The sequence below is a fragment of the Artemia sp. Qi Xiang Cuo genome, chromosome 10 (assembly GCF_049724085.1).
Source record: "Artemia sp. Qi Xiang Cuo chromosome 10, ASM4972408v1, whole genome shotgun sequence".
NCBI classification, from domain to species: Eukaryota; Metazoa; Arthropoda; class Branchiopoda; order Anostraca; family Artemiidae; genus Artemia; species Artemia sp. Qi Xiang Cuo.
This window is the reverse complement of record NC_142803.1, coordinates 47030375-47047700: the sequence shown is the minus strand read 5'-3', so window position 1 is coordinate 47047700 and position 17326 is coordinate 47030375. Positions and strand designations below refer to the sequence as shown.

Sequence of the window (17326 nt, the reverse complement as noted above, 5' to 3'; positions counted from 1 at the left end):
AATGCTTATATATATATATATATATATATATATATATATGTACTATGTTTTTATCATCTCCAATGATGGAAATTGCGGAGATAAATATGGACAAATGGGGTATAAAACCGATACCCAACATAAATCTTTTTAAAGCAACAAATGTGGAACAAGATAATGAAAAAATTAAGAAAGTACAAAAGATGTTAAAGAAATTAATTGATATCTCCATACCGGAAAAAATAAAAGGAGAAACACCCAGATTTCTGACAACCCTGGAAGATCTAAATAAAAATCTGGACATAAATTATCCCATTTTCCAAACAGAAATAGAAAGAACCACTTACTATAAAGGCTTATTAGCCTATACTTGGGGATATTTCATAACTACTATCGTGGTTCTGGGATTGTTTATATGGGGTCTAAAATTTTGTTATAATATGAAACAACAAACCCTCGGGGGGAAGGATATAAGAAACCCTGTCTGCGCAAAACCATAATCTATCGTAAAAAAAAAAAAAAAAAAAAGCTTATCTAAAACCGCCGACAAATCGGTTGGCACTATGATTTCATGAATATGAAAGTAAAAGAGAAATATATGATTTATATTTTTATTACTGTGTCAGTAATAATACTTGTTACTAATGTAAATAAATTCGCAATTCGAGTGTTTACTGATGAAAAAAAGAGTTATACCACTTTTTAAGTTGCTTTGCGAAAAATCGACGTTAAAAAAAAACAGAAAAAAAAAATACTTGATGCTTTAAAGTATTTCTGTTACTTAACATAATTGTGTAAGTTATTACACAATGCTTATATATATATATATACTATATTTTTATCAACTTTAAATTTTAACTCGTGATTTAATGTTTATGTAAATGTTTGACCTCGAGTCAACGTATTAAAAATTTTTATTGTGAAATAATCAGTTTAGTATTAAGTTTGAAAGAATAATCCAGCAAGAAACATAATGTTTCGATTTAAGCGGGATATTATTTTTGAAGTAATTAAAAAAAGTGGAGAAAGTAATTAAAAGTAATTAATTTTCGAATGCATTGATATATACGAAAATTGAGTGTTTCATTCTACTATATATGTAAAAATATATGCTTTATATGTATACTAATGTGGATATTTATTTTAGATACAGCAGTAGCTATATTTTTTTGGAAATCAAATTTTTATACAAGGATAAACCCTTTCCTAAAGCTCCTCTATCAACAGAATTGAACGCTTGCTCATAATCTATAAAACTGAGGACCAAAGGCTTTTGATAACTCAGGCACTTCTTCAATTATTAACCTAATAGTGACAATTTGGTTGACACATCCTCTACCTTTTCTAAAACAGCACTGTTCTTCTCTTAAACCTTTGTCTACATTATCTCTCAGTCTAAAACGTATCATATTACTAAGTAATTTGCTACCCAAAGAGACCAGACTAATGACCCGATACTTACCACACTCACTCTTGTCACGTTTATTATACAGTGGTTTAATTAAAGTTTTCCTAAAATAGCTAGGTACTTCCCCTTTTTAAAAATCATATCCATAATCTTCAGTAACTTATTTCTAACCTGAGAGCCGCCATATTTAAGAAACTCATTTACCACACTATCAGTACCTGGAGCCTTATTGTTTTCTAATCATTTTAGTACTGTCGCTAATTATTCCTCACAAAAAAAATCTTCCTTCACATCCAAGGTATCACAAACTTTTTCATTTTCCTCTGTATCTTTTCCTGCAACTCAATCACATTCTCAAAATGCTCTACCCTTCTCTCTTTAACTCTTTCTTTGTCACTAATTGTGGCCCCGTTCCTATCTTTAACTGGAACAATTCCAGATTGACTACTCCCTCTCAATTTATTAACATGCCAATACAATATTTTACTATCTCTAGCTGCATCTTCCAGATCCTCGGCCATTTTATCCATGGCCTCCATTTCACACCTCCTTTGTTCATATTTCAATTCTTTCTCCGCTTTCTTTACATTCCTTTTGTTTTCATATGATCCATCACTCAGATAAATCTTGTACAAGTCCCTTCTCCCTTCTACTGAACATAATGCTTTTTCACTAATATTCCTAGCTGCTGTCCTAACTTTCTTCCCTAAGCAAAATCACCTACTTCACAAATTATTTTCCTACAATTATTCCATCCATCTTCCACATTGTCAAATTTTAAACTTTTCACTTTAGTATTCAACTGTTCCTGGAAAGTTTCTCTCAAATTCTCATCCTGGAGTCTACCAACATCATAATCCCCTGGGAGGTAGTTACCCTTCCGAAATTTCAGCTTTAAATTAACCCTAGACACTACCAGGTGGTAATCTTTACTTTTAACATCAATAACAGCACTCCTATATACCCTAGTATCTTGTATTGATCCTGCCAGTCTTCCGTTTACAATAACATAATCAGTAAGGTTTGCTGTCTTACCATCACGTGAATACCATGTTAACTTGTATGCCATTTTATGACCTTGCACCGTATTGGTACCTATCAAATTGCAACAGTCTGTAGCGATTGCTGTTTTCTTTTCCTACACCAAATTTACCTAGGCTTGGATGCCATCTATCTCACTTTTTCATGTTACCACTTTAACACTTTTTCATATCAAACAACAAGCTACACTTGACAACACCGTTCGACAAAAATGAAGTATCAAAAATGAGATTGAACAGAAAAAGAAATTATTTGAGTTTTTTTTAGCATAAGTTTAGTATTTGCAAAGTTAAGTTAATATTATTTTTTAGATTAATTTCATTTTTGAAGACCTGGTCATTTGGTTTAATCGACTGCATTGAATAATTTCTATACAACCAATATATTTCAGTGATACAGGGAATTCGATCGCTCATTGGATGTATTTTGCTGCATGTTCGAAAAGTGTGCATTTTCGTGCTAAAATATGATCTTCGGATAAATTAACAATTATATTTTCATATAAGCTGTGCGATTGTGATTTTCTTGTATTCTCTGAGGAAGAATATAGCCATACTCGAAACCTATCAAGAACCAATTAGACCAAGTCCACTTTTATATGTTAAAAATGTTTAAGTCAAAGTACCGGATTGACTCATAACTTCAAATTTTCCTTAAAATAAGAATTATCGCTGATAGAATGACTAAAAATTATATTTTTCCGTGGAAAGCTAAATATTTTTTTATAAGTCAGTTCCACAGAGCCTATTCTAAAATATGCTAAAACCATTTTCAGCGCTTATGGACACGAAATGTTTTATGCAATATAAATGGTTCATTATTTGAAAACCGACTAATCTTTTTTTAATTTTTTTTAACTTTAATGAATCTGTCTTATAACTTCTTTTCTTTTTTCTTTGATGGATTTTGTAAGATATGCTTCTCAAAGGAACATTTGTTGCTCAAATATTTTATTAAAAATAGTTTCACCTCAGAGAAACAGGGTGTACAGAAGAAAAATATTGCGAGTCCAGACTGCTTGTTTTTTATTGACTTAATGTTTTTGACCGACCAGGATTTTAAAAAAGTGGGGTTAGGTTTGTCTCCAGAAATTGCATATCCTTCTCAGCCCAAATCCGTTGCTCAATGTTAGTTAACCTGGCTTTAAAATACGGCGCTATTTTCACTACAAACGTAAAAAATAATGTGATTGGCTAATACGAAAATGCGTTACAAAAACTAACCAACGGAATTAAAGAGCCCTTTTTAACACGAAATCATAATAAATTAATCTCTCTTTTTCTCCTTGGTTTCACCCTGAAAGCGCTACTTGGGCCTGCTTCTTATTATACTAATGCATTTTGTGTTTGATTTATTGCTTATCATGCAACACGAAAGTAGTTTCATAGTTATTGCCGCTTTACATGATGTTCCCTTTAGAATTGCTCTCAGAATTCGGAACATAATTCAAATCAATGTTGATAATTCTAATACTTTTCATTAGCAGCATAGTTTTTAGTGTCATTTTACTTATATAAAGTTAAGCTTATTAATAAGAATAGAATTTAACAAAACACACATATATATATATATATATATATATATATATATATATATATAATTCATGAAAAACAAAGCCATTCAACTAAATCTTCTAGCCTGCCCATGAACTTGAACAGGCAATTTTTCCAAGGGGCATGCCAGGAATAGAAAAAAAATTAATAATGGTTATAAGTGCAAATTAATTATAATACAAATACTGATAATAATAATAATATATATATATATATATATATATATATATATATATATATATATATATATATATATATATATATATATATATATATATATATATATATATATATATATATATATATATATATATATATATATATATATATATATATATATATATATATATATAATTCCTTGCTGAGTTGCTTCTGGAGTCACCATAATGAGGAAAAAAAACTATCTAAAGAAATCCACTTTATTTATGTAAGTATGTTCAAGTTATATGGTCCTGATCTACTAAAATGTAAATTACCAGTGCACCAAAGCTGGTTCGTTTCTTTTTTAGTTCCAAAGTGGTTCCAATTAGTTCCAAAGTGGGTTAGGTAAAATAACATGCACTAAAAGACAGATCAGGTATGGAAAAAGTTCCAAAGCTCCAAACGGTTTAATTCTACTCGTAAAAAAAGCTACAAAAACGCTTTAAAAAAAAAAACTTCTATAATTGTCTGGGTTTGTTTGCGTTAGCCTCGCAGCTTAATATATTCAAAATTATATGTTTAAACAATAAACGATTGGTAAGTTTTTTCTTTGGTTATGGAAGAGATTCAAGAAATATTTGGCCTATATATATATATTTGATAGAACAGTTGGATCTTAAATCCATCAATAATGCTGGATTTAAATCAGAAAAAAATAGAGAATCCTATCGCATCTAGTTGTGCCGCTTATAATGTGGAACATAAACATAATCAATATAAACAGACGAGTATCACTTTGTATGAAGTTCTTAATTAGTTTTTAGCTAATTTTACAGCTAAAAGGTTTTCCCCTCTGCATAACATTGCAAGAAGTCAGGTGTACCCAATTATGGGGACACCTAGGGGTCTTAGAAAGTTGCGAAATAGCCGAAGATAGAGATAGCAGAAACTTGTAGTACCGATTTTGGTGGACTGTAAGTCTGAAGTCTTTGTCATTGATAAAACTGAGAGGCTTCTGTATATGAAGCTACCCATATTTCCTGTGAATGATTGCCCACCAACCATCTAACTTTTTAGAACCAATATGGTATCTGCTGTAAAATTTCGGCACTTGTATGATATACCCTCAAACTAATATTCTTCATCTAAGTAGAACATGTTTCTCTGACGCTCAATCCTAATGGAATATACCTAGTGAATGATAAAAATATTGTACTTTAGAAACAAATTTGGGCTATATATTTGCACATTAGGGGAGGGGGGTAAGTTATAGCGGGTCTGCATTCCTAATGTCTTAGGTACAATTATTCTGCATATTATGTTGTAAGAATTGTTTTCTAACTTCATACTGTCCAAGTACTTTACCCCCACCCCCCAATGTGCAAATATATAGGCCAAGTTATATATTTTCCATCTATTCTCTCACTTCTCTTTGTCTTTTCTCACGCTAAGCTGAAAGAAACTAACGCAAAAAAACGGTTCTACAATGCGTCAATGAATCAAAAACTTGAGTGGTCGGAAGTACATCATACAAGTACCAAAATTTCTAATGTTTTACGTAAGATGTAAACGTTTACACATTTGGTTTGATGAAATTAGTTTCGTCTTTCAGTTCAGACTTTGCCAGCTGTTCTTCGGCATCAGAGTCTGGGCAGCTATTTGGCAGAAAATTCCATTTGGAATACGTCAGTTTAATGGCTCAGTGTGATAAGAAGAAAATTTTGGGCTACGTTTCAAACTGCTCAGAAGATATCCTGGGGCCGGAGATTTTGCAGGTAATTTAACATAATCATTAGATACTGCCGCTAATATGTTCACGACTAGTCAAACGGCCGTGGACCGTGAAGTTGCACCCCTTAATGTGCTCCCTGAGCCCAACCCCCATTCCCATTGTATGAGGCCTTGCTCCGGTAGCATTGACCCTCATCTCTGGGAACTAGTTGATATTCCATCACTAAGGGCCTATCCAAGCCAGCTGGGGGCATTTTTCTTTGTCTGATTATAGCTCAGTTATCTTGTTTATCCCTAAAGTTGCATGCACTTTTATTGGAAGGCCAAACCATTAAGTACAACGATAAATCATGGTGAAGGCATTAATAAATCAGTTATAATTCTTCAGATCGTACTATGTGCTATTTGGATAACTATGGTAATTTTAAAAGTGGTACATTCGCTGTAGCTGCTTTTATTTTGTCAATCTGGCTTTGTCTCGTCTCCGAAAAATTATAGCTTTTTTTATGGCTTTTATTCAATGAAAGCCAAAAATTATAAGACCTTTTTTCATTGTTTTTTTCACATTCACATTGACTTTCCGTGTTTTATTTTGTTGTTGTTTTTTTTCTTCGGCTCTCTCATTGAATATATTTTTTCGTTTTGCTCTGAAGAAGAGAGGCGTTTGTCCCCTCGAAATATCCACTTTGTTTTATTTTGTCAGTATTTTATTTGTCCTTTAAAAACCTCATTTTTGCTCGTTTTTCTTTCTTTATGTTATGTCAGGCCAATGTGGTTTAAGAAATTATCTTTATAATATGTTCTGGAATCTTTCACCTGTTAACTACCGCCGTAAGAGACAGTATAACTCAAGAATACAACTGACCGACTCCATAAAACGAACCATTACTATCTAATTTGCTCTATTTCATATTACTGACTTTATCATTAATCAATTATTGATGCACTTTGTATGAAAATCTATAGTAAGTTTAGGCCATTTTATATACATCAATCCTTTCTTAATAATAATATAATGCAAAAACGTAGGCCAGAGCCTCTTACAAAACAGGAAAAAGACAAATACAAAAATTTAGATAAATCTTCTAAAGTTACTGAAAGAAGAGAAGCTTAAGAGAAGCTTAGCCCCTTAGATCGGAAAATGATATAAAGGACTAAGTGTAATGTCAGAGATGAAAAGAATGCAGTAGCTGTTTTGTCAGTATAATCAACAAGACGTCCTTAGCCAAAATGAAGAAGAAAAAACAGAAATTAAAACAATGATTAAATAATAGCAATGTATTCTTAAAGGAATAAAGTAAATCAAGAAGATAGCAACCAAAAATTAAGAATGAAATCGAAATTAAGTCAGAAAAGAAGCGCATAGATATACAATATAGCTACCTCCGTTCAATCCAGGTAGTAGCTAAGATATTTAAATTCCACGTAATAATGTTTGTTTAATTCAATTTAAAGATATGTGTCTTTTGTTTCTAATCAACTGGTTTAATTAAATTAGGCTGCCACATCTACTTACATTAATTACTCTAATGCCTCTCTGTGGCGTCGATGCAAAAAAACTTAGGGGAGGGGGCAAATTTGCCAATTTGTTCAATGAATGTACCAAAAAAGGGCGTTTTTTCAATGAAAATACCCCCTAAAACATGTTTTTGAAAATCTAGCAGGGCAAAAAAATCTATGGGGGCGCACACTCTTTCTCCTCCCCCCCCTTGTGCCTCCCTCAATTGAACCTAACAATGCATGTTAGCCCCTTGTTTCCTGGCAATTTCAGAGAAGCTAAGTAAAATAGTTCTGTGACATTTCAAATCCAGATAGTTGGAAAAAAAAAATCGCAGGAAATAATAGCTTATATATGTTCTTTATTTCTGCTTTAGGTTTGCTCATCAGAAGGATTGAAGGCAGCCGAAGTTATAGTTCTTGAACGACTTGGTGAGGTGGAGAAAGCTTTTGAAAGATGTCTCTCAAGTATGACCGATTCTCTAGCGCAGGTAAAAATACGGAAGAAGCACATATTTCGGAATGTTTATATTCTTCAATTGCAACAACAAACATTCTCTCATGATAATTTAAATTGGCCTTGTGATTTCTAATTATCCCAATTGAGAGGCTGAACATTCATATTTTACTTTCTGTTCATATACGACAATTTAGTTTTTATATTTATTTTATTTTTAATTTTTTTTTTTTTTTTTTTTTTTTACAGACATCAAAATGATATCTAATATCTCAAAAAATGGAGCTAGTAATAATTGAATCTTATGCTAAGCCTGGTTATGTGTTAAATTTGTTGTTTTCTTATTGCAATTTCATTTAAAGCAAGAACTAATTCTTTTTCAAAGACACAAAGAAGATCATTGTTTTTATTATTTTCCAAAAAATTACAAAAATAAATAAAAAATCATTTACAAGAATAAATACCAAAATTCCCAGTGACGAAATCTTCAAATACGAAAATCCTATGGCTAAACTCTCCAGCAATAGCATAACAAAATGACTGAATCTTAATTTTATTCTTCAAAACTTGATAAAAAGAAAATTTTTATAACATCAAAAAATCATCAAGTTCCAACTAAACGTCTTAACTTATTTCTGTTGCAATCGTTATCATTTTTCTATAGTGTCCGAAATAGGTGTTTTTTGCATACGCCCATCTTCTGGCTGTATGTTCAGGCACATTAAACAGGTATAACATTTCCAGGCCACCGTTAAAAAATAATCTGTGCAATTATAAGTTTCAGCTTCTATAGTCTGCTTAAGAGATTGTCTTATTATCATTGAACTGGTGAAGGACAATATCTTTTATTTTTATTTTCTTTTAATGTTCCATTTTCTGAAAAAAACATAAAATTTGAAGGAGAGAGGCTTGAGTCTGATGGCCCTCAGCTCTCGTAAATATAAATATTACCGACTTAGATCACACAGGCTAAATCTTTAGGGGTCAGAATAAAACCCCTATCTTCCAGAATAATACCCCTATCTTCCAGAATAAGACCCCTATCTTCCAGAATAAGACCCCTATCTTCCAGAATAAGAACACCCCTCTTCCTGAGGGGTGGGGGAAGAGGCTCATTTTAGGCCAATAGTGATGAATTGTACTTTTTTTAAACTGAAATTAGCTCTTCGTGTTTCTATGTAATATCTCTGTTAATCTACCCTTTTCTGACTACTAGGAATTACAAGATTGCAAACAAGACAAATATAATACCTTAAATTGCAGCTAGGAATACCTATCTGAATTCTGAATTGCAAACAAGACAGATCTAATACCTTAAATTGCAGCTAGGAATACCTATCTGAATTCTGAATTGCAAACAAGACAGATCTAATACCTTAAATTGCAGCTAAGAATACCTATCTGAATTCTGAATTGTAAACAAGACAGATCTAATACCTTAAATTGCAGCTAGGAATACCTATCTGAATTCTGAATTGCAAACAAGACAGATCTAATACCTTAAATTGCAGCTAGGAATACCTATCTGAATTCTGAATTGCAAACAAGACAGATCTAATACCTTAAATTGCAGCTAAGAATACCTATCTGAATTCTGACAAAATAAAAATACTCCACCTAAATTTACTGTTTTCAATCTACTTCTTCTTTGTTAGAAAGCACTTGAATTCATTTGTTCGGGGTCCTTCTGGCTTCAAAGTTGGTTAAGCTTCCTCCATGGCATTGAATTCATATTCTTCTGAGGGGGAAAGAAAACTAATTGGGCTTTTTCATAAGGACCAAACAAGGGAAGTGTAGGGTCCTTCTACCTTTTCCCTGCAATTTAGGAGTAAATACTTGGCAAGTACCCATATTGCTGTTGCAACAGGACTCTCCCCTTCTTCTGCTTGTCAACCCTTCTTCTTACCATTTTCAGGACTTCTTTTATACAATATCAAAACTTCAAAAGATGTCAATGATCCTGTTGAAGATCCATCTCTCTTCCTGGGCTGGGAGGTCTGCTTCTAGCAACAGCTTAAAATATTCCTGAAATCCCAATTTCTTGGTGGTTCTTTTACGCTCAGAGGAGATTGTTGCTGACATTGGGCATTCAAAGAATATGGGCCATCAAATGGGCCATCCAAGAATACGAAACATCCAAAAATTAACATACAACAACGATATAAATAAGTATAACCCAAAATATAGTTCTTCAACAATTTTTTAAACTATGGGATTTTTTTTAATGATTAATTCGAAAATGTGTATTATAATTGTAATAATTCTAAATTAAAAATCGTCAAGTCCTTGAAATTGAAGAGGTATTGCCCTAAAGTGTTGTTCCAAGCATGTTTTATTGAACCAGTTCTATCATTCTACACAAATCTCTTCAGTAGACAAATTTTGAAACTCCTCTCCCTCCTCATTGCTGTGAAAGATCCCCCTTGGAAACTGTAGAATTGATATCCTGAAAATAAATTTTTTACTTAACCCTCTCCCACCCAGCTTCTTCGAAAAAAGGGTTCTTTCCGGCTTTGTGGTTTACCACCCTCCCCCCTTAAAAAATTAACTGTATTTCCCCGCTTTTTTTCTCAAAATTTTTATCTTCTCTACAGAAAGCATCTTCTTATGTCATGCATTAAGGTAAAGCGAAAGAATCTCTTGGATAGACAACTTCTGGTTATTTGTTAAGGGAATTATTATTTAATATCAATTTTAACGTAATATACGCAATGATCAATATAAATATAATATAATATCAAGCTTTTATACCATGCCTGAATTGATATTAGAATCAGAAGAATATCTGTTGAATACATAAGGGAAAAATTTAGTAATATACGATGTATATGTCAAGGTTTCGCTCTATTCAAATACCTGATGTTAATGGTCTCAATTTCCGGGTAAAAACTGTATTGAAAAAGTAGAGAGGATTTAGATTTCATGTGAATGAAATTTTCATTTGTTTCAAATATTTGAGAGTACACATCTTAAGTTTTGTTACTTCGTATTTAGCTAAGAGCTTTGAATTCTAGCAACACAGAATAAACATCATTTGTCCAATTTTCTGATACCTTTCTTGTTTGAATTATTGAGGCTTGGCACAATTTTTATAGATTAGACGGATTTATTGTACCTAAGTTTTTGCTCATTCCTGTTTGTTTATTTACTCCATTTGTGGTCTTATACCGTTTTTAGAATGGACAGTAAAATTATCTATCAACCTATCTATAGATGCATCTCTGTAAATTTTTAGATATTCTTTTTGAAAAGGTTTATAGGCAATAATGTTTGAACACAAATCTAGGATTCCTAGGAAATATACCGAAAGAACTGGGTTATTCCTTCCATGTCTGTATGTTTGAACACAAATAATGTTTAATGTTTGAAGGCAATAATGTTTGAACACAAATCTAGGATTCCTAGGAAATATACCGAAAGAACTGGGTTATTCCTTCCATGTCTGTATGTTTGAACACAAATAATGTTTAATGTTTGAAGGCAATAATGTTTGAACACAAATCTAGGATTCCTGTCAAATATATTGAAAGAACTGGGTTATTTCTTCCATGTCTATATGTTGGAACACAAATAATGTTTAATGTTCGAAGGCAATAATGTTTGAAGACAAATCTAGGATTCCTGTGAAATATACCGAAAGAACGGGGTTATTTCTTCCATGTCTATATAGATTAAGTATACATACATCTATCTTATATGTAAACTAAACTATATCTTTGTATTAAAAATTGAATTAAGCATCATTATTCTAAATTATTAACACAAATTTAGATTAATGTGTTTTATTAAGCGGAATTTATTAAGATTGTTTCGGTTAATATTAATGTACTGTTAATTATATTTCACTAATATATGTAAATAATATGTATTTTCTTAATTAGATTTTCTAAATATATGCAAGTTGTAGGATAATTTGTTTTTCTGACAGGCCAGAAGATTTAGTTAAAAATGAGTTGTTTTTAATGTATATTAAAAACAACTCATAATTTTTAATGTATATATATATATATATATATATATATATATATATATATATATATATATATATATATATATATATATATATATATATATTGAAGTTTATTAATAAACAAAAACTAAACATAACCTTTATTAAGATTAATGTTTTTCTTAGAAACTTTATTAAAATTAATTATTATTTACATTAATATAATAGGAATATTCAGATTCTGGAAACTCGGTTTTTAATATCAATCAACATTTGTTTTCTCAAAAGTTTGCTTTTCCATCTTTTTACATTAAATTGAAATATAACTTCATCCCTTTCAGCTTTTTTTTAGGTAAACATTAATTTCACTAGGTTTAAAAAACATTAATTACAAACACTAGGTAAACATAAATTGGAATTTGTGGCAACGTCTTTTGTCTAGAAATAGAAAGGCTGATTGTGAACATTGAAGAAATTGGAAAGTAGCAATTTTAGCAATGTAATAATTATCTATGTTTGTTATTTTTTTTTAAACAAAGATTTAAAATAAAGTATAATTAAAATATAATAATCATGATATTATATCGTTAATATAATTATCTGTAATCTCCAGCAATGCAGTAATAATCTATAGGTAGATGCGAAGTAAAACTGTAACTGTATGACGAACTTGTTTTTCCATTTTAGGTCACTGAGTTGAATGATTCACTTGAAGAATGTTCTAGCAATGCTGCCATGATTGTAGAATTTTGTGAAAGGAATTCTCATCAAACGTTCTGGCTGCAACTGTTGGATCTATTTTTGAGTATCAGGCGTAAATTTGAAATAAATAAAGGTGAGTCACACTTCCAGCAAGGGCTTTTGTTCGTTTATTACTATTTTTTTTTTTTTGCTTTTTTTTTGCATTGATTCCTTCCAGAAGAACGGATATTATGAACGGAAGAACGGATATCGTATTCATTTATATTTTGGTCTTGGGGGGGGGGAGGGATAAGCCCTTATCTCCCTTAAAAAATCATTGACTGGAATTCAAATCAGCACCTTACCTTAGACCTTAGTTCCTCCAGGGCCAGGTGTGGCTCACAGGGCATCAACGAAGCCTCGCCAGACGGTCCAGAGCGAAGCAGCAGCCGTCGCGTCCTCCTACTGTGGTTGTAACGACAGCTCAGCACTCCGCTGGTCTCGGTCGTACTGTCGTTAGACGGTGTATTTTGGACGCCCTCTTTTTCGCCCACCCTCGGGTTGCCACTCGTAGACAGCATTCGGAAGATCGTCTCCTGACATTCGGAGGACTTGACCAAGATAGGTCCATCTTCTCTGCTTCAGGAGATCAGTGACTGGCGGTTGATATGTTCGTCTGCGGACCACTACTTTCGTGATTCGTGATCCTGTTCTGCCACGAAATGTTAAGAATTCTTCTGAGGCAGACATTTTCAAATGCTAGGATACGGTTTTCCAGCTGGACATTCAGCTTCGAGCATTCACTTTCATAAACGAGAATGAACATGATGTTGCTATTCAACAGACGGAACTTACGCAAAGAGTATTTCTTGCTTCGTCATACTGGTTTCGGTTTGTTGAATGTCGATGTTGCTTGTCCATTTCTCCTTTTTATCTTATTGACTATTCCACCATCATATTCGATCCAACTTCCAAGATGTTTGAACTCCTCCACTTGTTTGGTTGTTTCTCCGTTGCATTTAAGGATCAAAGGGGAGTTGGATGTGGCCATGCTCTTTGATTTACCAACATTTACTGTAAGTCCCATTTTCTCAGCCTTGTCCGCTATGGTGTCAAATAGTAGCTGCAAACATTGCTTCTCCTCTTCTAGAAGTTTTATGTCGTCTGCGAAGTCTAAGTCTGTGACCTACTCACCACTGACTTTTACACCAAAGACTGATGCTTTCCGTAATAATCCATTACTAGGACAAATAGGAACAGGGACAATACTCATCCTTGTTTCATCCCAGAGAGAATCTTGAAGAATCGTGTCTCCCCATATTCTCACAACATTCGCTCTTTATATAGAGGGCCATTATTATTCGGACTGCTTTATTAGGTACTCCATAGAATTTCAAAATCTTCCATAAAACATCACAATCGATGGAGTCAAACGCTTTTTCAAAATCTATGAAGAGCAGATAAAGCTTTTCATTCTATTCTCTTGACTCTTCCATCATAAGTCTGAGGATAAAAATAAGGTCAGAACATGATTTACCGCGCCGGAACCCATGTTACTCTTCCCTTAGATGTGAGTCAAGGGCCGCTCTCAAACGCTGCAGTATAATTGTGGCCTAGAGTTTACTTGGCACTGAAGTCAGGTTGATCCCCCTCAAATCGTCACAGTTAAGAGCTTCTCCTTTCTTAAACAGTTTGACTAGAATACCTCTAGTCCAATCACGTGGGACCTTTTCCATGCTCCAAACTGCTACTAGGAGAGCAGTCCATACATTTAAGCAGGCTCGAAAGGATGTCTGCAGCATCTCTGCCGTAATCCCATCGACTCCCGATGCACAGCCTTTTTTAAGGTTTTTGACAGCTGCTTCTACCTCTACAGTGCTGGAAGGATCAGCACTTACGTCAATTTGTAAGAAAGATACAGTTTCTTGGTCATGTGGCGGGGGACAATTAAGTATATTTTCAGAAAGAGATGCCCATCTTTCGTCTACTTTCTTTGGATCTGAAATTACGTTCCCGTTTTCGTCTTTAACAAGGGATGAGCGGTTCACTTTTTTCCAACTATCTCATTGGTTATTCGGTAAACCATCCTGGAGTCACCTTTCTTTGCAGCCTCTTCGGCAAGTGCTGCTTTTCTTCTATCATCGACACACACTGCTAAAAATTGCAGTCCCTGTTGCTTTTTCTTTCATGGCTATAAACAGAATAAAAAAAAATAAATAAATAAAAAATAGATGAACTGAATGCATTAATCCATTGTAACTACAATAAAAATATCCGTTTTTATCACTATTTTTTTGTACTAATCTTTCATTAGTAAATAACCCAGAACACATAAGCCTAACCCTTGAAAAAGAGGGGGGGGGGTAGCGGATTTTAATGGATGGTGGCACTTACAAGAGTATACAAAAATATATATCAGTAGTTAACTTGTTCCAATAAAATAATTTGTTATCATAATGGCTTTGCACCAGGGAATAACTAGCCTATTGAAAATAGCGCTATTGTATGGAAGCTATGAAAAGTAGAGTTTAGAGTCTATATCGTATGTTTATAATCAGCTTTCCTTCACAATTGTATAATATAGGCAAGGCTCAGGAGATAGGAGTTCTTATCTCTACATTTTTGAAAAGAGAGAAGTGCCCCTTGATTCAAATTATTAAAAAAAAATCCCACAAAGCAAGTTTTCCAAAGAAAAGTAAAGAGCTTCATTAAGCCAAAAATGAGTGGAAATAAAGTCAAATAATCTTCCAAGCGTAAAACTACCACAAATCACTATCAATAAATAAATGAAACTCAAAACGAGCAGAAATTAGCATGAGTAGGGCTGATAATCCCCATGCCTTCTCAAGACCAGAACATAATTTGCGCTTTCCTGAAAAAAAAACCAAAAAAAAATAAATAACCGTGGATTGGCAGTTTAATCGACATATACTGATTTTTATATCTTAAAGTTTTGGCAATTTTTATTTATGAAAGTAAAGAAAGTAAAAACATCTAAAACGAATTTGTTTTCAGGAAATGTCCTTTTGATAGCCTGTATGTTCATATACTTCTTGAAATTTTCATCTTAATGCTCTTAGCCCTACAAGTAGTTGCAGTAGAAGTTGTAGTAGTAGTTAATGTAGCAGCAACAGTAGTATTAGCAGTAGTGTGCACATATTGCCTCTTTAAGCATTCTCTGAAAGTTCCAACTTAATACCCAAATCAATTCTTGAGATGTGCTATGTTGACAATGTGCAGGCACTTAGGATCTTTTAATTTAATTAAATTTTTCACTCAATAATATAAATGGAGTAGTGTGGTTGTTGTGGTGGTGGTAGCTATAACATCTTTGGCAGCGTTCAAATATTATCTTTTTGATCATCTCCCTTATCATGTTCTGGGTTTTTCAGATCGATAAACTCAGTTATTCCTATGTTATACCCTTTTGACAATCCGTATTCACATAACGTGTTTTGGTTTAGTTCAACACTCCCCTCAGCATTCTCTGAAAGGCTCATCTGAATGCCCAATCGTCTTATTGGAAATCAAAATTCAAACATGCATACCTTTCTCAATAACATATACTATGTGTAAACAAAGAATGACTTGCTTAACTTACAGCCCTTGTCCTAAGGACTGAGGGGAGGTTGAAATCCCCAAAGACATAATATCTGGACCTGTCAACAATGCTGAACAAAATGGCTCTCCTAAAATTTTATCGGATGTGTTTTGGGGAACGATAGGCTTGGGGGAGGGGCGGATTGCCCTCGACTTATATTTGACTCCTAAAAAGGGCTTTAAAACTTCCGACTTCCAAAGTTTATACGGCCCCCCCGTTCCATAAAAACCTTATCTGCCCCGGGGCATAACTTACAACCCTTGCCCATGGGTTCTGATTGATTTTGTCCACCCTAAAGACATTGTTGTATGATATTTGGACTACTGGTAACAAAAATAGCTATTTTATAATTTCAGTTGAATGCGTTTAGGGAAAAGAAGATGTCAAGGAGGGGGGGGTAGTTCCTTTCCTTCATGTTTGACTCTTAAAAGGGTACTAGAACTATACATTTCCAATCAAATGATCCTCTTCTAAATTTAACACGACCATACTTTCCATAAGAACCTTATATGCCCCTAGGGCATAATTTAACACCCTTACCCCTTAACTCTGTGGAGTTGTTTTCACTTCGACGGTTTAGTTATATGAACTTTTAATTATTTTTGAAAGAATGGCTATCTCACATTTTCTATTGGATGCATCTAAGGGATATACGATATGGGGGGAAGGGCTGCCCCCCATCACTTTGACTCATAAAAAGGGCACTAAAACATCTGATTTCCAATCCAATGATCCCCCTCCGGAGTTTATACGACCACCTTTTCCATAAAAAACCTTATAAACCTTATAACTTAAAACCCTTGCCCTAAGGGCTGTGGGGGGTGGTGTCATCCTTAAAGACATAATTTCCAGACCTTTCAACTCGCTAAACAAAATGGCTATCTAAAAATTTTGATTGGATTTGTTTTGGAAATTGATGGCCGGGGGGGGGCTTGTTGCCCTCCAGTCACTTTTGTCTGTTAAAAAGGGCACTAGCCCTTTCAGTTTCCAATCGAATGAACCTTTTAAGAAATTTCTACTACAACAAATAGCCATCTCAAAATTTCTATCTGATGCATTTCAGGAAAATACGCGGTGAGGGGGGGGGGGATTTCCGCCCTCCGATAAATTTGAATCTTATAAAGGATACTAGAACTTCTTATTCTCAATCCAATGAGCCCCCTCTGAACTTTATACGACCATTTTTCCATAAAACCTTGTCCTAAGGACTGTAGGAGGGTGGGGGTGTCATCCTCAAATACATAATTTTTGGACCTTTAACTACGCTGAGCATAATGGTTATCTCAAA

General features: G+C 33.5%; 1 protein-coding gene across 4 annotated transcripts in view; it reads left to right on the top strand.

Moving 5' to 3' along the window:
• Nucleotides 1–17326, top strand: part of Vps8 (vacuolar protein sorting 8) — a 286757-nt gene that overhangs the window by 255124 nt on the left and 14307 nt on the right. For all 4 annotated transcript variants that reach the window (XM_089095469.1, XM_089095470.1, XM_089095468.1 and 1 more), the window contains 3 exons: nt 5735–5897; nt 7728–7841; nt 12444–12591. In XM_089095469.1, coding sequence (XP_088951595.1) covers nt 5735–5897; nt 7728–7841; nt 12444–12591 — 425 coding nt within the window. The remainder of the gene's footprint in view (nt 1–5734; nt 5898–7727; nt 7842–12443; nt 12592–17326) is intronic.